The sequence below is a fragment of the Nuphar pumila genome, chromosome 12 (genome assembly GCF_984573655.1).
Source record: "Nuphar pumila chromosome 12, dmNupPumi1.hap1.1, whole genome shotgun sequence".
Classification (NCBI taxonomy): Eukaryota; Viridiplantae; Streptophyta; class Magnoliopsida; order Nymphaeales; family Nymphaeaceae; genus Nuphar; species Nuphar pumila.
In genome coordinates, this window is record NC_143260.1 from 7,307,546 (window position 1) to 7,329,585 (window position 22,040).

At 38.3% G+C, this 22,040-nt stretch overlaps 1 protein-coding gene across 1 annotated transcript; it reads left to right on the top strand.

The window, feature by feature from the left end:
• The first annotated feature begins 3,681 nt into the window (after positions 1–3,681).
• Positions 3,682–20,868, top strand: LOC149819832 (putative beta-1,3-galactosyltransferase 14). Its single transcript, XM_089983507.1, has 8 exons — positions 3,682–3,800; positions 3,846–4,022; positions 5,817–5,969; positions 6,050–6,132; positions 6,440–6,539; positions 6,637–6,750; positions 10,107–10,249; positions 20,743–20,868. Exons 1-8 carry the CDS (start codon positions 3,682–3,684, stop codon positions 20,817–20,819), a joined length of 966 nt encoding a protein of 321 aa, XP_089839633.1. The 3' UTR covers positions 20,820–20,868.
• Positions 20,869–22,040: the final 1,172 nt, after the last annotated feature.

A 22,040-nucleotide genomic window follows, 5' to 3' on the forward strand; every position in this document is an offset into this window, starting at 1 on the left:
GACCCACTCTCCATGGTGGTTGCACTTTGGCTATGAACCAGGTAGCCCTTACTGCAGGTCGCCACTTTCGAGATTTAAGGGGTCCTGCATACTGATATCAAAATATTCATTCATACAACATGAATAGAATAAATGAGACTCCAATCTAAACATAATCTCATCACAATGCATGATATTAATAACCAATAAACATGCGTTCACAAATCTAATCTCTTTCTAACATGCATGACACAAACCACAACTAACATGCATATCACAACATACATGTATATGAATTCAACTCAGAATGTCAAGCATAAAATTTTTCTGATGTCATGATCTCACTCAAAGGCTATCATGCTACTCATATTCATTTACAACATTACAATAACATGCAACGTAAAAAATGTTTATTCATATTTAAAATTACTTATAATATCTCTTACCTCAAGCGTGAATACTATGCTTATGATGCAATCGAGTCTCAAGGTGCTCTAACAGTAGGATCTGATCATTACACCAATATATTTGTATCAATGAACAAAACTTCATGCAGAATTACCAAAAATATCCCTCCTTAATTGACTCATGAAACCTTGATTTTTATATCACTAATTTAACTAAAACTAATGGATAAATAGATTTCCCTCTATAATACGAGTCCAACGCACCAAACTTTACTCAATTCAGAGTTTGGGGTGCAAAGTTATGTCCATTTTACCAAAATGGATATCGGGTACTTAAAAGGTAATTTGGTCATTTCAGATTTTAGTATAATTTTATAATTACCCGATCTAGATTCATTTATGATCTGTATCCAATACAGTTCAACTTGATCCAGATCCATTACTCATCTGGGTCTATAACTGTCTGTCTGGATCCATATTTGTCTGATTGGATCCAGAATATTTTGACCGGATCCAGAACAATCTGACTGGATCCAGACAATTTAACTGGATCTAAACTCAGTTCTGATATAGATTCAGGACTGATCCAATCAGATCTAGAGCAATTAGTTTGGACCCAAAACATGTCCAAATCAAACTGGATCTGAACAAATCTGACTGGATCCAGACAATTTAACTGGATCTAAACTCAGTTCTGATATAGATTCAGGACTGATCCAATCAGATCTAGAGCAATTAGTTTGGACCCAAAACATGTTCAACTCAAACTGGATCCGAACAAAGAACCCAGATCCATTTAAACCGAACCAATTCAGTCTGACTTGGGTTGATCCAAACCGGTTCAGCTCAGACCCAATTCGGCCTGAATCAGTTTTCCATGAACCGGGTTGGTCCAAACCGATTCAGCTAGACCCGATTTGGTCTGAATCGGTTCGACCTAAACCGGTTCAACCAACAAATTTTTTTTCTATCTGGATCGGTCTCGGTCTGGGTCGCACCCAGGCCGAACTGTCCACACTTTTTTTTTTGGCTAACTCGGTCTGGGCGTGACCCAGACCGACTGGGCCTCACTTAAAAAGGAACCGAAGGGCAAATCCCTTTTCAGTTATAGAGAGGGGGCGGCCACCCAGCCGACCCTCTCCCCTGCTCCCTTTTGAGCATGGGTCAGCCGCCAGCGCTGGCCAATCGTGATAGAGGGATCGACCACTGGTGTTGGTCGGCCGACCCTCTCTTTCTCTCTAAATCCTCTTTCTTTGTCTTTTTTTTTCCTTTTTTCCTGCATCTCGTCGGCAACAATGGTTGCCAGTCTCTCTCTTTTCCAAAAAAGAAAGCAGATTGAAGAAGAAAAAGAAGATGAAGAAGGTGGAGGAGGGTTTTACCTTGCTGCCCACGCCAGAATCCGGTAAGTCCTCAGAACTTTTTTTTTCTTCACTCTGTTTCTCTCTTCCGTTTTTTCTCTCTCTCTCCCTCTGTCGTTCACTCACTGCGTGGCGGAGGGAGAGGGACTGTGTGAGAGCTTTTATAGCCCTCACGAAGGGTGAGGGATGAGGATAACCCTCACCCTCCTCCCACGAATTTGGGGGTGAGGTTTATCCTTACCTCTTCTGAAAACGCAGTTTCTTTGTTTTTTCTCTTTTTTTTTGTGTATTTGTCAAATCAATCTTGAAAAGAATGCAGCTCCACTACTGCTGATCATTCATCTCAACATTTCTTAAGATGGATAACGCACCCATCTCGAAAAATGCCAAGATGAATAGTTGCCCGGCAGGTGGCTGCACTGCATGCCCACCGTGATGTGCAGTCTTAGAAAAATTCCACGCCTTATCATTGGCACTTTGTTTATTAACATATGAAAACCAAACAATTTTACAATGGCATTCTAAAAATACATGGTGGCAATGCCAGCTGAAAAATTATAAAGAATCTAATTGTTGGCACCCATTACACTTGTTTTCACTTTTATAAGATTATTGTTATCATTATAGATAAAAGAGTCTCTCTCTCAAGAAAAAAGCCCGAAAAGAATCCAAAAACTTATCAGAAAACTGGAATATGTAGGAAATTAAACTGTCCAAAAAATGCATGTTATCAATTATACTACTTTGCAACCAATGGAGGCTCTGCTTGTCTGGTACGAGCATCTAGTGCACGTCACCTTGTGTTGGCACGGTGCAGGTTCAAAACCCAATGGTATAGTTGTATAATTGGCAGGGTCTGCCTAACCCTAGCTTGCCTTCGAAAAAAAAAATCCTACTTTGCAACTGATCACCTCCAACCATCCCAAGCTTTGAGCAACCAAACACCACAACCGCAATCTTATTCCAAGTTTAAATCGTCCAGGCGGGTGGTGTCCCTTGCTGCAAGGTTGAAGCTGGGTGTACTTTTGGGTGGGCAGGGGAGCTCAAGGGTTTTATCGACCAGAGGCCAGTCAATGTGCAGTGGGTGATGAGGGTTTTATCGACCAGAGGCCAGTCAATGTGCGGTCGGTGATGAGGGTTTTCTCCTTGGATTATCCAAAAGAAAAGTTTAAATAGTCCCGACGCTGTCATTCAACTTGATAATAGTTTTGTAAGTCTGAATGCACTTATTATCTATCAAACAGGATAATTCAGGATATTTTCCAAACTTTTCCCATTTTTTTATGGATCAGAGATGCCTTCAAACACTCCCTTGGAAGCACTCTTCCAAATCTAAGCTAATTTCCGAATCATTACTGGTCTAAGCACTGCATTAAAATTTTATGGTGCACCCAAAAAAGATAATCCCAGATTTCAGGATAAGTGGTTTGAAACAGAGATTCCGAATGCGGTTATTTTCCAAGATTATCCAAACATCAGAAAGAGTTCTCCAGCTTCGATATCTTCTCTTCCAGTACACTTCAACCAGTCCCGCCAAAAAAAAAAAAACTCAAAAACAGGAAAGAAGTGGAAAAAAGTGGTCTCATATTAAAACTGCGATTCATCAGCCCATGTATTTGCCAAATTTTTATATAAAAAGTTAAGAAAAATAAAAATTTTGGTAGAAGAAACCGTCCAAGTCGGAATGGTTTCGAATTCTTCGATTTTTTTGGAGGGAATTTTAATCGAGTTTTTTGCCTTCCTCTGATTCAGTTCTGAGCGGCACTGAACATTCGTCTTCTTCGTTCTCCATCGCTCAGAAACCCTAGAATCGAAAAATCCCTCCGTACGGTATCAGAGAAGAAGAAACCCTAAGATTTCGATCCCAATCTCTTTCCTTTTTGGGGATGACCTCGGAAACCCTAATTCCCTAGGGTTTCGGGAAACGTGGCGTCGCCATGACCCGGAGGGTCTTCCAACACCGACAATCGTGGCTCTCCTGCCTCCGGAGGCCGGTGGTCTCGCTCTTCTGCATCGCCCTCGGCGTCGTCGGCATTGTCTTCGGTGCCATAGGCGTGTCGCGGCCGATCTCCGGCTATAGGTGAAAGGAATTCGAGGTCAGGACGGTACGGGTATCGCTGGACGCCGACGATCGGAATTCGGGCGAGCGGAGGGTTGTGGGGACGGAGAGGCGAAAGGTGATGGGGTTCGTCGGGATCCAGACGGGGTTCGGGTCATCCCGGAGGCGGAGGTCGTTGAGGAAGACTTGGATGCCGTCCGATCGCGAGGGGCTTCAACGGTAACCCAATCGCCGATTATGTGATTCAAATTTCGTCATTTCCCTATTTTGTTGTTCATTTCAAACTATTTTTTTTTCGGTTTGGTAGAGAAGCCTCGAAAATTGGATAAATCAGATTCTGGCGGAGTTTCTTCTTATTCTTCTTTCTTTCTTGTTTTCTCGTTTCTTAGATGTTGATTGTTGTAAAACAAAATCGATCAGGCAGCCTGGCAGGTTTCCGGCTTCGTGGAACTGGTGCCATACAGCCCGGATCTGCCTGATTCCGGCCATGGCCGGAAACTAACTGAGGAAAAGGAAGGTTTCTGGCAATGCTCTTTCTTTTTTTCTTTTGCTGAGTTTCAGTTCTCATTTACAGTCCGATCAAATTGAGGTAACAAAGATGGTTCATACACCAATTTACCATGATTTTCGTTCAAGAACGAATGTATAACGCATCATTAATGCGTTGCTTCTCGAACAGAAACCGAAAAGAGTTATTTATTGACGGTGCGGATGGTGCCCTATGAATTTGGTATCAATTTGTAAAGTGTCATTACTTCATTTCGATAAATCTGGTCATGCAGATTGACATTATCATGGTTCATTCACTTTAGAACATAGTTTAAACCAGTACAGCACGGATTGCACCAAAAGCTAACCATAAAAAGTGCTGCTCACGTCCAAATTGTTAGATGAAAAACATGACTTGTACTAAATGGAACATGCTAACCCATCTATGTGGTCTGACTTTTTTCGATAAGTATGCTGGGGGTTTGCCCCCCTTCCATTGCTATAACACTTATGTACAGCCCAAAAATTATATAAAACCGCTTACAAAACAAAATTGGGATCCAGGTATGGATCCCACTCTCTCTCTTTGTCCCTCCACCTAAAATGGTCTCCCATTCTCATGGGCAATAACAAAAGAGTATATATAGGAAGAGCTGGATGGGACAGCGAAATGCTCAAAACCTCGGTGAGCTTCCTAATGTTAACAAAATCAGGGTGTATGGGCTTCCGGCCTTCTTGGATCACCCTTAACCATCCTATCCACTGTCTGTTCGAAGCATAAATAGAGACCGGCCCAAACTGATTCCCAATCTCTCCTAGTAGCTGGTCCAAAAAGCCTGTCTCTGGAAGGAGCAGATGACTTTCGGTTAAAGAGACTCCCGCCTCTATGAAATGACCCTCATGGTCCCAGAGGCCATATGCAATTTTCTGACGCCGACCCCTATGCATTGATGCAATCTGGACGTTCCACCTCTTGACCCCTTCAGGAGGCCAATCTCCTGGTATGATCTGTGTTCGTGCCCAGACTCGGACTATCTATGTGGTCTGAGTTGCTTGAATAGGGGAACTTCCATCCATCCACAGTACACTAACATAGATATATTTCATTTCCTGGCTCTTCTTGCACACACATCATTTATGAGTGAGTATCAACCAATTGGTAATGCGAACATTTGAATCTTACAGGCTTCCTGCATTCCTTGTATTGCACTGGCTGTATGTGTACGAATGCTGTCTTGGTTGGCACTGTTTCGTTAGGATACTCCATGCTTTATAGGAATGGCAGATCCCTCAAAAGTCTGTGTTTCAAGAATACTGATGACAACTTCAATTTATGTTGTTTCTTATTATGCGAAGTTTTGTACTTTGGACACTTTGTAATTACATCGATATTCTTTTATGGTGGGTGTGGTCATCTTCTTGATACTTTGTGGTCCAACTTCTGTGATTGTTTACTTTTCATGGTGATAGGAAGGTCTGTCCTTTCCTGTTTCCTCCTCTCTGATTTCATGAATTCCCCTGCAGTTTGGAAGAAACAACAGGATTGGTGTTCAGGTTTGTGATTGGAAGAACTAGTGATCCAAGGAAAATGTCAGACCTTAGAAAGGAGGTGGAGGTATACGATGACTTCATGCTTTTAGGCATTGAGGAAGGATACAGCAACCTTCCTCACAAAACGTGAGAAACTGTTGACTTCTGCTATTTGGTACTTGTATTATGTTGTTAACATCAACTCTTATGCAAGCTTGTTGTTCTAGGTTAGCTTTTTTCAAGTCTGCTTATGCACTCTATGATGCTGACTTCTATGTTAAAGCTGATGATGACATTTACTTAAGGCCAGGTAATTGGTCCTTGGAACTGCGATTTTGCCTTGTTACTTATATAACCTTACTTCAATATGTAATTTATCTTTGGCCCACTAAAGTGTGCACTCACTGGACCCATATATTATTTCTGTGGCTGTTTTGGCTTGAGGCACGATGGTTATGGTTGGAATAAGCTCAGGCAGCAGAAACCAACCAACTTGGGTTATGCCTGAGCCAGTTTTCCCAGCTGTGAGTGCCTGCATCAAATAGTGGGCTAAAATCAGATTTAGCTTTGAGCTAATAGTTTCTTATCAGGCAATTTTATATTTTTCATGTTTTCAGATCGCCTCTCAGTTCTTTTGGCAAAGGAGCGGTCTCACCCTTTAACTTATTTGGGATGCATGAAACAAGGTGCAGTTTTCACTGATCCAAAAATCAAATGGTAGGATTTCTAATATTCTTGCTATTTGGACTAACACTGTGCAATTGTTTTTTTCTTCTTCTGAAATTAAGATATATTATGAACTTGTTTCTTGTAGGTATGAGCCCTTATCACATTTGCTTGGATCGGAGTATTTTCTTCATGCTTATGGCCCTCTATATGCTCTCTCTGCCAAGGTTGTTGCCAACTTGGTGGCTTTGAGTAACGATAGGTATGTCTGTTCTGCTTTATTCATGTACTCCGTTTGCATATCACAACTAAGGGTCCACATGCAATAATTATCACTTCCCTGTATTTTTTAACTTTAGTGAGTTCAATCCAATCAATATCATTTTTTCCCTGAAGCCTTAGTAGCCTACTGTTGTATGTTGCTAATGTAAGTTTGCTAGGTTTGGTGGCAGGTGGTTGCCTTGTTTATTTTGTAAGTTAAGGTCTGCAAGGAAGGCAATCGTGCAAAGTGCAAATTAAGAAAATGCCAACAAAGTCATAGAAGTGTAACCTGGCAAGAAAGACATTTTCTTCGCTGGACCACTTACCTAAAGCCTTGCCAGCCATCTTCTTCCATTTTCATGTAGTATGCTAGAGTTATATCTGTAACACTACTGGATTGGTGTGGGTTTGAACCCATGACCTCGTTTCTCGGGCAAATATAAACCATTAATAATTGTGTTCACTTCTCCGCTTGGCTTTATTTCCAAATAACCTTATAGACCACTTGCTTGATTCCTTTTTGTGCAAATTGAAGTGCAATGTTTAAGTAAAATTAAGATGCAGCCCTTAGTTAAACTCCTCAATGAAGTTTTTCTCATATGTAATATAAAAATATTCTATGCTAACTTTGGAGAATAACAAAGGAACTCGAAATTAGTGAATTGTGGTCCCCACAGTTCATGGCTAGTTGCAAATTTGCAACGTCTAAAAGTAATACTGTCAGATTTTCTTAAAAATGACAAAAGTAAAAAATAGGGAAAATTTCCCAATCTCCAGTTCCAGAGAGGTATCCCTGTTATACACAAAGAACCCACCAATTTTTCAAGTAAAAACATAGGGTATCTGATGAACCATTTTAGCTTGGATTTGGTTTGCAACCATTATAGATGTTTACTCGACGTAGCCAACTTTGTCAGTGTTGATCAATATGCCACCTTGCCATAAGTTTAAAACATTGTTTTCGAAAAAAAAATTTTGGTGTCGGAGGGGTGGCCTCTTAATTCCTCAGAAGTTATTGTACCTAAGAAATTTTTTAATATGGATTATAATAGTCGTTTCTCATATACCATTATCTTCCTAAAGCATATTTGTTGTCAATCTATATATGTTTAGTTCTCTAATTTTTTGCCTTTGTTATACGTCATCATTTAGGTTGTGTTTGGGAACCTTGCATTTGGATGGGAGAAGCCATTTCCATGCATTGGCAAAAACACAGTTTTGAAAATTTTGATATTGCTAACTCCATGAGCTGTTTGGGACTCTCCTCATTTTCTGGTGGTTTTGTCAATGCAAAGAATTGGTATTGGAAAACAAACAGGCATGGTTATTTGGAGGGATTGGGATGAAACGAAGATGAAAAAAAGGAAAAAAACTACTCATTGAAAGGAGGGACTGTGTTCTCTCTATAAATTCTTCCTGTAAAGTTTAGGAATTAAGGGAGGTGGAGGAGAAAGACAGAAATGGGGAAGACGGAGAGGGATTTGATATATCTATACCTCATCTACGGGATGGAGGAAATAAAATCCCTCATCTTCCTCTTCCTCTCTCTCTGTAAATTCTTCCTATAGGGTTTTGGGGATAAGGGAAGAAAGGAAGCAAGGGAACAATCCTCTTTGTAATTTTGTTGTATAGAGTTTTAGGATTTAAGGGAGGAGGAGGAGGAGGAGGAGGAGACAGGGAGGGATTGGATGCAGCTATACCTCATCTACGAGATGGAGGAAAGACAATCCCTCATCTTCCTCTTCCTCCAAGCCTGCTTCTTCACCCTCCTGCTTCTAGCCTTCTTCAATGACTCTGCCTTTCCTTCCACAACTGGTTCCCCTTCCTTCCCTGGGGGGGTGCTCCGGTTCAACGCCTGTGCTCCTAGCTGTCTGCTTCTTTGTGGCTTCTGCCAGCATTTGGAACTTCAGGGTGGTGCTCCACTTGGAGATGACACAGAGGATGGTGGCGATGGTGGGCAACTGGTCCAGCATCAAGGATGCCCTCGTCTTGGGGTGCGGCTGGGGGATCCAGCTCAACACGATGGCGCTCTAGCTGAAGAAGGCGCGCGTGGTGGGCCTCCACCTGAGCGTTGGACAGGGCGTGCGTCCATGGAATCGGCAAAAACCACCTTCATATTTGGGCATCGATTTTATGCTTTGGGAGGGGTTTTGGAGTTCCCGTAACTCTTCCCATCATCCAAATTTTGTTAAAACAGTGTATCCAAACGTCGGAGTGCATCGGGATTCCGTAACCCGATGCCATGTACTCCAACATGATATTCCCAAACACAGCCTTAGTGGTTAAAAGCTTTTGCATTGTATTGAAAGTATATGTAATATAAAATAGTATAAACATGTGTAAAGTAAGTTTATAAAGTTATTATGTATATAGTAAAGACTTGTTTTTTTATATTTTCTTTTGATCTACTTAAAATGGTCGACCGTTTTTAACATGTAAGAGAGTTATCTCAAAGATTGAGGATAATGAAATAAATGAACTTCGTCTTCTTCTTTGTGTTCCATTTATGAAGCCGTAACCCTAACGCAGCTTCCAGTTTTCACACATTGAACAATCTTTAGACGTGTGTTTTTAATGATCTTCTACTTTGCCATCCACACATGCATGACTCTATACAAATGACAGTATATGCAACAGAATACGCCACTTGTAAAAGCTCCTGACAACAACCTACTTTTCTTCAGTTATATTTCTGGTGCTTATCAATGTGCAACATATTTGTTCTCTTGGATGTGTTATGCTTTAAACCTCATACATGCACGGTTACAAGTTTTAAATAAGAGCAGACAAGGATAAGTGTTGTATTCTTGCAACAGAAGATTGATTTTGTGATGGACTGAAGAAAATCACAAAAAAAAAAGTTATCAAATTTTTTTGGCTAGTTTAATAACATCAAGTTGTCAATACATGCCAAAAGAAAAAGAAAAGGAAATTTTTTTGGATAATCAAAGAGAAGGAAAAAACTTAACCTCAAAATTTGTAGCAGAAAAAAGTGGGCTTGGTAATTTTGGGTTCTTCTTGATTGGTAAATTTTGTTTTCCTGTTCTTGCCAATTTTGTGTTCTTGTAGAGGAGACTTTCACATCCATGTGTGGCTTTTTGTTCTTGGTAATTTTGGGTCCTTCTTCTTACTTGGTAAATTTTGTTTTCCTGTTCTTGGCATTTTTGTGTTCTTGTAGAGAAGAGACTTTCACATCCATGTGTGAAAACTTGTTTTAGTAAGAAGAAAAACTGAACTTTCTAATTCTATCATCATTTGCATGGTTTTGGGATATTGGCTTCTCTAGAGCGTTATATGTGGCTTTGCCTTATTATACTGTGCCTGTTACGATGAAGTTTTTCTTTTTATGCTTTTTAGTTGGAGGGTGTTCAGTAACGAGGATGTCACTGTTGGTGCATGGATGCTTGCAATGAATGTCAGCCATGAGCGCCATATGGCACTGTGTGAGAAAACTTGCTCACCCTCCTTCATTGCTATTTCGAATATTCCAAAGTGTTCAGGTTAGTTCTTTTACTGGAACTCTTTCTCAAACAGTTAGCAAGTATTAATCTCTCTCTAAATAATCGTCTTTCTAAATAAGATCTTTGCTCTCTCTCTCTCTCTCTCTCTCTCTCTCTCTCTCTCTCTCTCTCTCTCTCTATATATATATATATATATATATATATATATATATATATATATATATATATATATATATATATATATATATATATATATATATATATATAAGAAATCTGCGGATTAGCGACATACGCTATCCGATGATAATCCATCGCAAATCTATTTAGCAACGGATTGACGGCGGCTTAGCGATGGATAGCGTCCCTCACAATTTCCTGATCATTAATTAGCATCAAAACTGATCTGTTGCTACTTTTGTCGCTATTTCACGATGGATTAACGAATGTCATGATCCGTCGCTAATTCATTGTTAAATAAGGACTGATTTGGTTTTGCGACAGATATGTATCCGTCGATAATCCGTCGCTAACATTTTATGATGGATACATTTTCGTCGCTAAATTTCATCGCCCATTTAATGACAGCTTAGCGACGGATTACATTCTATCGCAAAACATCGGTTGATTCAATTTTTAAGACAAATTAATATTAGTTCTTATTTTGTTGCTAAATTCACGACGAATATTAGCGACGGATAATATCCGTTGCTAATCCATCACAAACAAAAAAAAAATTATTTGAAATATAAATATCGAGATTTTTTTTTTTCGTTATACAATTTATATAACCTGTGTATCAAAAACAAAATACACATAAAAAAGACATATACAAAGCAGGTGAAACAAATTTAGCATAAGCTATAAGTGAAACAAATTTAACAACTCACTATAATCCTCGTCAAGTTCTAATTAGTTACAAGTGAACATATACAAAGAGTTTCGTTTGAAACAACAAGTACGTGAAACAAATTCAACAGATGAATCTAATCATTGCCAAGATTTGGAGCATCATCATCTTCATTGTCTCGATCTGCTCCTTCATCCATGCCTCAATCAGCTCCTCTACGCTGATCATCTCCAGCATCCTACAAGAGAACCAAAATGTTAGTATTGATAAACAAAATATAATGAAATAAATCATATGCAATGCACCTAATCTAAGGAAATCAAAGTAACATGGCTGAATGACACATATATTAGCAATAAAGTGAAGAACATTAACATAATTCAGATATGTGTTCTAAGGCTGACAAAAAAAATACATCGTGATTCAATCATGCATAGTGATTCAAGCATGCATATATGGTTTATAAGGCTGTCAAATAAATGTTTTATGTATCACACTCATGCATATATGTGTTATAAGGTAGTAAAAAAACTTTCATAGTGATTCAAGCATGCATATATGTGTTATAAGGTAGTAAAAAAACTTTCATAGTAATTCAATCATGCATATATGTGCTATAAGGCAGTCAAAAAACTTTCATAGTGATGAAATTATGCTTATATGTGTTCTAAGGTTGTCAAAAAACTTTCATAGTAATTCAACCATGCATATATGAGTTATAAGGCAGTAAAAAAACTTTCATAGTGATGAAATCGTGCTTATATATGTTCTAAGTTTGTCAAAAAACTTTCATAGTAATTCAATCATGCATATATGTGTTATAAGGCAGTAAAAAAACTTTCATAGTGATGAAACCATGTTTATATGTATTCTAAGGTTGTCATAAAACTTGCATAGTAATTCAATCATGCATATATGTGTTATAAGGCAGTGAAAAAACTTTCATAGTGATGAAATCATGCATATATATGTTATAAGGCAGTAAAAAAACTTTCATAGTGATGAAATCATGCATATATATGTTCTAAGGTTGTCAAAAAACTTTCATAGTAATTCAATCACGCATATATGTGTTATAAGGCAGTAAAAAATCTTTCATAGTGATGAAATCATGCTTATATGTGTTCTAAGGTTGTCAAAAAACTTTCATAATAATTCAATCATGCATATATGTGTTATAAGGCAGTAAAAAAACTTTCATAGTTATATGTGTTATAAGGCAGTCAAAAAACTTTCATAGTGATGAAATTATGCTTATATGAGTTCTAAGGTTGTAAAAAAACTTTCATAGTAATTCAGTCATGCATATATGTGTTATAAGGCAGTCAAAAAACTTTCATAGTGATGAAATCATGCTTATATGAGTTCTAAGGTTGTCAAAAAACTTTCATAGTAATTCAATCATGCATATATGTGTTATAAGGCAGTCAAAAAACTTTCATAGTGATGAAATCATGCTTATATGTGTTCTAAGGTTGTAAAAAAACTTTCATAGTAATTCAATCATGCATATATATGTTATAAGGCAGTAAAAAAACTTTCATAGTGATGAAATTATGATTATATGTGTTCTAAGGTTGTCAAAAAACTTTCATAGTAATTCAACCATGCATATATGTATTATAAGGCAGTCAAAAAACTTTCATAGTGATGAAAACATGCTTATATGTGTTCTAAGGTTGTCAAAAAACTTTCATAGTAATTCAATCATGTATATATGTGTTATAAGGCAGTCAAAAAATTTTCATAGTGATGAAACCATGTTTATATGTATTATAAGGTTGTCATAAAACTTGCATAGTAATTCAATCATGCATATATGTGTTATAAGGCAGTGAAAAAACTTTCATAGTGATGAAATCATGTATATATATGTTATAAGGCAGTCAAAAAACTTTCATAGTGATGAAATCATGCTTATATGTATTCTAAGGTTGTCAAAAAACTTTCATAGTAATTCAATCATGCATATATGTGTTATAAAGCAGTAAAAAATCTTTCATAGTGATGAAATCATGCTTATATGTGTTCTAAGGTTGTCAAAAAACTTTTATAGTAATTCAATCATGCATATATGTGTTATACGACAGTAAAAAAACTTTCATAGTGATGAAATCATGCTTATATATGTTCTAAAGTTGTTAATAAACATTCATAGTAATTCAATCATGCATATACGTGTTATAAGGCAGTCAAAAAACTTTCATAGTGATGAAATCATGCTTATATGAGTTCTAAGGTTGTCAAAAAACTTTCATAGTAATTCAATCATGCATATATGTGTTATAAGGCAGTCAAAAAACTTTCATAGTGATGAAATCATGCATACATGTGTTCTAATGGTAGCAATAAAAATTCATAGTGATTCAATCATTCATACCTGACGGGCACCAAAGCTCATGTTGAATGCAAACGAAGTTTCCCTGTCCCGAAAAAAGTTGCACAACTCATTATGGACAAGGTTGGGAATGACTTCATGTAAAAAATCACTCATTGTGTCTTAAAGAAGCTGGCAGACACCATCCCAAGAAACAACAGGGTCAATCAGACAGTGGGAGTTGATGCTTGTGGGAGAACTCTGAGAGCCCTAACTGCAAGAGGCAACGACTAGTGTGGTGTTCATTTTATTCCCAAACCTGAACACACGACCCTTTTTGGGTTCACCGGTTGCAGTCACCCATACTGCAGGATCAAAAGGCGGATGCTGAGTAGAGTCATCGCCATATCACTCTACCATTTGTTGCTCGCATGACTCTTACAAAATAATGATTACAGTAGGAATTAATAATTAAAAATTACAATATTTATGATAATGTAATTCATGGTAACTTGTATATTATAATGTTTATTAATACAATAAATACATACCGTTGTCGTTCTCGCCTCCTGTGATACGAACTCTCACGTGCTCTTACGTTTATGTGTTTCAACAAACACATCCTTGTAAGGCACAATTCCTCGACCACTGGGTGCTCGACCACTGTGACCTTCATGAACCATATTCTAACAAATAAAAATGTTATTTGGATCAGTTACATAACTTTTGATCTTAGCATGGACATGACATATGCATGAAATGTAAAAATTTAAAGGTCCTACATGAATCAGTTTTATAACTATGCATGAATTATGCATGTACGTGCTAAGTATGCATGGAATGTAACATGATATGCAATTCCATGAACATGGATACATAATCAAATAAAAAATAACTTTATGCAAGCATGAATACAGTCAAATCAAATATTGCAATACATTCAAATCATTCATATCACAACAATGTCAAACATGTACCTATAACAAACACACTCTAATATCCCGCTAACTACTATCATGACTAACATGGACTTTGAGCTACAAAAATAAGAGCACATGAGAAAGTGATGTGGTATGTATTACAAAATATATTTCACTAGCTCGAGTATTCTTCCTCATCACTTGTTTTACTTTTATATTCTTCTTCCTCTTTGTCTTCTTCTTCATTGGGCGCCCATCCACTTGGTATATTATTTAGATCACATTCTTTCATACGTGTGCCATCGGACAATGAAGATGTGACATGCAAACCATGTGTGACATCGTGACCCTAAGAGAAGTCATACATATCATCTGATTGATAGTAATCACCCTCTTCAGCAATCTTGTCTTCTTGTAACTGATCATACTCGGGGTATAGTTTAGACTTCACCTTGCAAACCGCCCACCATTCATTTCTATCTGACTTCCTTGTATTCAGATATGAAATATAGTATACTTGTTGAGCTTGCGAGACTAATATGAATGATTCATATGTTCCAAACCTTAATTTATGATTCACCTTCACAATGCCTGAGGCTTTATCGACTCTTGTTGCTGTGGGATCAAACCAATGACACTTAAATAAAGTTATCGTGTTATTTATGCCTAAGTAAGTCAACTCCACTATTTCTTCAATAACACCGTAGTAGTCAAGTTCATTTGCACCATAACTGCTACCCTTGACACACACACCACTATTCAACTTTGACTTGTTTATACTGTAGTCTTTTGTATGGAATCAATAACCATTTACGATCTATCCATTGTAACATTGCATAACTTTAGTCAGACCATTTTGTAAATCACATATTCCTTGATCATTAACATCACCATGGCGGACCTACAAGCATAAACAATGATTGTAATCATGACCAATTAAGTAAGATATTATTGTTTACACGAAAAGAATGCATGTCATCGTCCTTACCAACTCTTTGAACCATGCCCCAAACTTGTTTTTACGTTCTTTATGTACTTCTGAATTAGTGAAACGTAGAAGTTCTCTTCGCAACTCCAGATCAAATCGTTTGCACATAACAAATATTTATATTACCATACCATATACGCACGTATAAAACTTAGTGTTACATATTAAGTATACTTACTCGATGTAGGGGTCGATCGCTGAGCAATTAAAAAGAATATAGATTTGTGTTGCGTCTTGCTCTCGATCTTCCAAGAGTCATGACCGGCAATTACCAAAGGCATGCCCAAGTGGTTTAAATATCGATAGTTTGTCAACCACAGTAAATTGTTTTCCATCATCATTACGAGGTGGGCAAGTGTAACATGTTGGAATGTGAGGTTCAAAGTACATAGATGAGAATTTTGAAATCTCTTTTAAAATGTACGCCTCACAGATTGAACCCTCCACTCTTGCTTTATTCCGAACATTTTTTTGAGGTCAAATATGCATCTGTCAACAATATATATCTCGTAATACAATAAATTCTCAATAGAATTAGAGAGAAAAATATAAATAAAAATATACCTTTCAAATGGGTACATCCACCGCTATTGCACATGATCACTAACCCTAAGTTCATATGGCAAATGTATAATCACATGTTCCATAACATCGAAAAATGCTGGCAGAAATATCTTCTCTAGCTGATAAATAGTAGTGACAACAGAATCCTCAAGATTCTTTACCTCAGTTACTATAACTTCTGATGCACATAATGTTCTAAAAAATCTACTCAACTCGGATAATACCCCTCATATAGGTTTGTCTAACATATCATGGAATACTAGGGGAATCAACCGTTGCATAATGACATGACAATCATGGCTCTTCAACCCATATAATTGTCCATCGTCTATCTTCACAGCCCGAGCAATGTTAGAGACATATCAATCTGGAAATCTCAACTGTCTCAACCACTAACATACCTGTTTTACTTGATTTGGTTGAAGCACGTACCTTGCCTTTGGTTTCAGTACTTTGCCATTGTACTCTTGGAGTTTCAATTCTGGTCTTTTACATATTACTTTTAAATCCATATGAGCCTTCGTATTATCCTTCATTTTCTCTTTGATATTCATTACCGTATTGAATACATTATCAAACACATTTTTCTCCACATGCATGACATCGAAATTATGTTGTATGAGTAAGGTTGACCAATATGGTACTTCCCAAAATATAGATTTTTTGTCCAATTGTGATCCTTCCCAAATCCAAGGAAGGGCGTTGGACTACGGGCATTTGTCAATCCATATGAAAAGTATCATAAATGTCTTAAAATCTCTATGCCAGACAACCGTGTAGGTGGACCTTCTATTTCAGTTGTGCATGCTCGAAACACATTTCTTTGTCGTCGGAACGGATGGTCGCTGGGTAGAAATCGACGATGACAATCAAACCAGCATAGCTTCATTCCATGCGTCAATCTAAAAGATTTTTTATCCTCCATGCAGTACGAACATGCCAACCTCATATGTGTGCTCCAACAAGATAACATACCATACGCAGGAAAGTCACTAATTGTCCATAGAATAACAACCTTCATACTGAAGTTTTGTTTTTTGTGGGCATCGTACGTTAGAACACCGTCATCCCATAGTATTTTCAGTTCATCAATCAATGACGTTAAATATACATCAAGATTTTGGCCCAGAGAGGTCAGACCAGGGATCAATAGAGACAAGAAAAGATTTTGACGCTTCATACACAAGCTTAGAGGAATGTTGTATGGGGTGACAAATACTGGCCAACACGAGTACGAGGTTGATCTACCCCCAAATGGATTAAATTTATCTCTATATAAACCTAGCCTAACATTTCTCACTTCCATTGCGAAGGTCTGATGAGTACGATCAAAGTGCTTCCAAGCTTCTGCGTCAACAAGATGCGTGATCTTGTCTTCATCATGTTGAACTTTATTTTAATGTCATCTCATGTGTTTAGCAGTTCTCAAAAACATACAATCATTGCAATCTAGGGGTGAGAGCGAAGAGCGGAGTGACTTGTATGACACTTCTTTTGACCTCGTATTAGCATTGTCTCTTGTCTTTGGTTTAAACCGAGGATGCCCACATGATGGACATGATCTGTTATTTTCTTGATCTTTGAAATACAACATACAGTGATTTAGACAAACATCTATCTTTTGATACCCAATACCTAGAGCACTGACCATAACCTTCGCACGATAGAAATTTTATGGTAATTTCTCATCTTTGGGCAAAATAGTCTTCATAATAGAGTACAGACGGTCAAAACATGATTGACTCAAATTATACTCGGACTTAAGTTCAGTAATTGAAGAACTGCAGACAAGATAGTGTGACTCTCGCAACCATTCCACAGTGGCTCATCAGCATCTCTAAGTAAGTTATAAAATTTACTAGCTGCATCGTTTGCTTCTTCTTCCTCTACCCCAGTTAGTACATCACTAGGACCCATAGCAGAACCCAGTTCTGGTCCTGCGACATCAAATATCAAATCCACATATGGATTATCATGCATCACATCCACTCGTACGTCAAAATTATCCCAAAATTCTTCACCATGAAACGTCCAATTCGGATAACTACTCACAAAACCCTTCCTGTATAGGTGATGTCTAACGCCATGAGGTTCTACAAATCGATTGTTCTTACACATCGTGCAGGGGCACCTGATCCGATCGATGAGATCCACTGTACTGATACTTGTCGTTGCAAATTCAATAAAACTGTCAACACCATCCATATATTCAAGCGATACCTCATTATCAATTATCCTACGATACATCCATTCATGGTTTGTAGCCATTTTATCCTATAATGTTAGGGATATTATCTTCACCAGTTAAAAGATAATCATAATAATACGTCGATGAAAAAAATATCAAATTTATCATGCATTGTTGGTGGATATATATATATATATATATATATATATATATATATATATATATATATATATATATATATATATCACAAAGATATTTAGAAAGATGAAATCATATTTATAAACATGATACATTCAATTTAAGCATGTTTTCATAATACAATTTCACATGGAGAGCATAATTAATTCGAAAATAACTTCATGCAAGCATGAATACAGTCACGTCAAACATTATAATATATTCAATCATTCATATCATAATAATGTCAAACATGTACCTGCAGCAAACACACTCCAATATCCCACTAACTACTACCATGGACTCCGAACTACAAAAATAAGAGCACTTCTATTTTCATACATTCAAATCATGCTCAGCATGATCTCCGAACTCCAACAAAGCAGTCTTAGATATCCACAACTAAGTGAGTGTGTGAACAAGAAAGTGTTGCATCCAAGAAAATAAATAACATGCGATGCGCTTGCATCACTTACTCACTACGGTATTTACCCGATTTGCATTACTTTTGCCTTTGCATTTTTTTCTTATTTCTTTTTGCATTGCATTTTTAACCGCATGTGATGCTTAACACTAAGCATCGTGTAACTAGCTCAGTTATGTACCTGCAATGCACATTTATATACGGCAGGGGCAACGCTCCGCCACCGCCTGACAGAGAGAGAGAGAGAGAGAGAGAGAAAGAGAGAGAGAGAGAGAGGCGGTATACCTACAGACTCACCAGTGAAGGGTATCCGGCCATGGGTCGGCTGCAGAGCAATGCTATCGAAACAAGAGGACGACCGACGACAAGGTCACCGACGTGGGTCAAGGGAGAAGAGAGCGATTGAGGCTATCGAAGAGGGAGGAAGACGAGAGGGGGAGGAAGAAGTGGAGGTCAGCGAGGGAGGGTCGCAGGTGGGGGGGACTTCGATGGCTGTCGGCCGGAGGCTGGAGGTATGACGGGAGAGGATAGAGGGCGAAGAGGGCGGCAGTGAGAAGGGAGGCGCAGTCGGGGAGAGAGAGGAGGAAGGCAGGTTCGCCCCTTTATGGCCTATTAAGTGCACGACGAGGCTTCCGGAGAGGGAGGAAGAAGTAGAGGTCGGCGAGGGAGGGTCGCAGGTGGGGTGGGGGGACTCCCACAGTATCCAGTCGGAGGCTAGAGGTTGGACGGGAGAGGAGAGAGGGCAAAGAGGGACAAGGGCAGAGAGGGTGGGCCGGACGCAGGGGACGAGGTCTCCGGAGGGCGTCGTCGGTGGGTCATCGGAGAGCGGTTGTGGAGATGGCGAGCAGCGCGGCGGCAGGGGGCGGAAGAAGAGGAGGTCGGCGGGCGGCGATGGCACACGACGATGGGCGACAGGCGACGATGGTTGACAGATGCACATGATGGTCGGCGGATGAAACAGAAAGAGAAAGAAAGTGGCTCGCATTAGGGTTTTACGGGAGAAATTAGCGACGGAAAAATTCTGTCTGAAAATTCATCGCCAATTAGTGACTAAGTCACGACAGAAAAATTCTGTCGCTCATCTGTCACGAAGCTAAGACGGAGTTTGAGACAGAATTTTTTCGTCGCTAATTAGCGACGAATTTTGAGACAGAATTGTTCTGTCGCTAAGTCCGTCCCTAATTCCAATTTTAAGGACGACTCATTTTCTCTAGCTAATCTGTCGCAAATTTGCGACGGATTATTTCCGTCTCAAATTTTCGTCGCTAATTAACGTTTTTCTTGCAGTGCTCTCTCTCTCTATATATAGTGATTCTTGTAGTTTTTATCAGATTCATAAAAGATTCCATGTTTGTGAGCAGTTTCTGTCGATGCTAGTACTTCTAAATATTTCAAAAACTGTTTGTTGAGTGCCAACCACCAAGTACTACATGCTTGGTGCTTTATAGTCGTCCTTCACATGTTGTTACATCTCCTGTGAAACTGGGAGCATGCAGAGTCACCTAGGCCGTCATGGCAGCACTTAAAATCCTTGAACAGGTTGACAAGGTGTTTCTTGTGCTTCTTTTCACAGTTGGACACCTCATAAATTAGCAAATTTGATGATTTTGCTATTTTCGAAGTATGTACTACTAGAGCCCCAACAGAGGTGCTCACCTGGGCAGCACACTGCAGTAAGGTCATCTGGGTTTCGCACTCATCTCGGCCGTGGCCAATATCTGGGTTTTCCATTGGCCTAGCCATAAAAGAATAGTTTGAAGAACTACTAGAAGCCTTAAATGGCGATGAGGCCTAGTTCTTATTATAGGGATCTTTTGGGGCTACTGCAAAAGTGTGGTAGATGGAAAGTTATCTGAAAATGGTGGAACGAATCTGTGATTGATTGACCCTTTTAGAGTCGGACATCCTCATGATCGATCTTAAATGTATTGCTTGGTGATTTTTCATCATAATTTTGCCCCAATTACGTAATCTTTTTCCTTTTTTGATTAAAAAAAAGCATCCCTAGTAGGAGCTTCTGAGTCTCTTGACACGTTCTTAGCTCATTCAACCCATGTGTTTAGATCATTGATATTAGAAATTTGGGTATGACATTTCTTTCGTACAGGGCTCTGCAATCCAGAAGAACAAGTACTGGCCCTTCACCAGATGGACATTTGTTCGGGAACTCCAACGACTAGCTGATTTATGACACCATCAAAGGAAGAGTTAAACTCCATGTCTAAGAATTTCCTGCTCTGTAAGATGAATTCGCAGCTATCCGATACAATTCATTCCTTTAGAGTTTTGTATACTGCTTTCTTCTGTTTTTTCTGCTATTAATTATATATTTACTGGACCATTGGGCATCCGTAGGGGGTGCTGATGGGAATGAAATGCAAGGATGCTATTATTTTAATGTGGAAAATACCATTGTTTTTTGTTCTGCACTTTCTGCACAATATTCCCACCATGAGATATTGAAAATCTGCGAGATTTTCGAAGGCTGTGTAAGGCGCAATATTGAAATGAGTTTTTTGAAATTAAGCATATTTGAAATATAAAAAACATGTGCTTGATGAAGATAAAAATGTTTGCAACCGATACTTCTTAATGTATCAAATTATAATATTTTTCATTGAAGCTTTGTTTGTGAGCTCTGCACAGGCAGGAGTTTGTCAAATTGGTAGTCAATTTTTAGGTGATTAAATAAAGGTGCAAAATTTTAAATAAACCCCTTAAGTCCCTAAATGCCTCTAGCACCCTTCACTTAAATAGCTCATTTATGACGATTTGGACCAGCTCCTTCCAGTCTATGACTCCTAGCCCGATTTCCAGCCCAGAACATAGCCAAAAGGTTGTGGGGATCGAGTATGGGGTGCTCTATGAGGTAAATAGAACTATTTACTTAGTCTAGGTTAATAATTCTAATTTAAAATTTACTTTTGTGTGTGTATTCTAAAAACAGCTAGGTTGATTATGATAGACATCGTCTAGACGTGGTCGTTTGGGTGGAGTCTACTTCTTTAACGAGAAAGCCGTGAGAGAGACTTCTATGGACAACAAATAAAAGAGATGATGTTGATAATTTTAGAGTACGGGAGTAGGGAATAACTGCCTACTCCTATCCACATCCACCACCAGCATACTGGGCTTCTGAAGGTTTTTTTTTTATTGTTTTTCTCAAATCTGACCATACAGGTGTTTAGATGTGTTTTACATGCTTGATTTTATAAAAATAGATTCTTAGATTGTCCGATTCATGTATATAGGTTTTATAAAGTCGAATAATAGACAGTCTAAAATTTTCATAAATATTCAAGCTTAAAAATTAACATTGTTTCATTGAAAAAAAATGATCTAAGTATCGTTTTCTAGCAATAGTCTATGTTGAACACATCTGAGTGGTCAGATTTGTGAAAAACA

What these genes read in the sequence shown, in the direction of transcription:
- LOC149819832 (XM_089983507.1), top strand. Translation starts at nt 3,682, where the DNA reads ATGACCCGGAGGGTCTTCCAACACCGACAATCGTGGCTCTCCTGCCTC. An exon ending in AGCAACCTTCCTCACAAAAC is followed by an intron (nt 5,970 to 6,049) that starts GTGAGAAACTGT and finishes TTGTTGTTCTAG; the next exon opens with GTTAGCTTTTTTCAAGTCTG. An exon ending in TGACATTTACTTAAGGCCAG is followed by an intron (nt 6,133 to 6,439) that starts GTAATTGGTCCT and finishes TCATGTTTTCAG; the next exon opens with ATCGCCTCTCAGTTCTTTTG.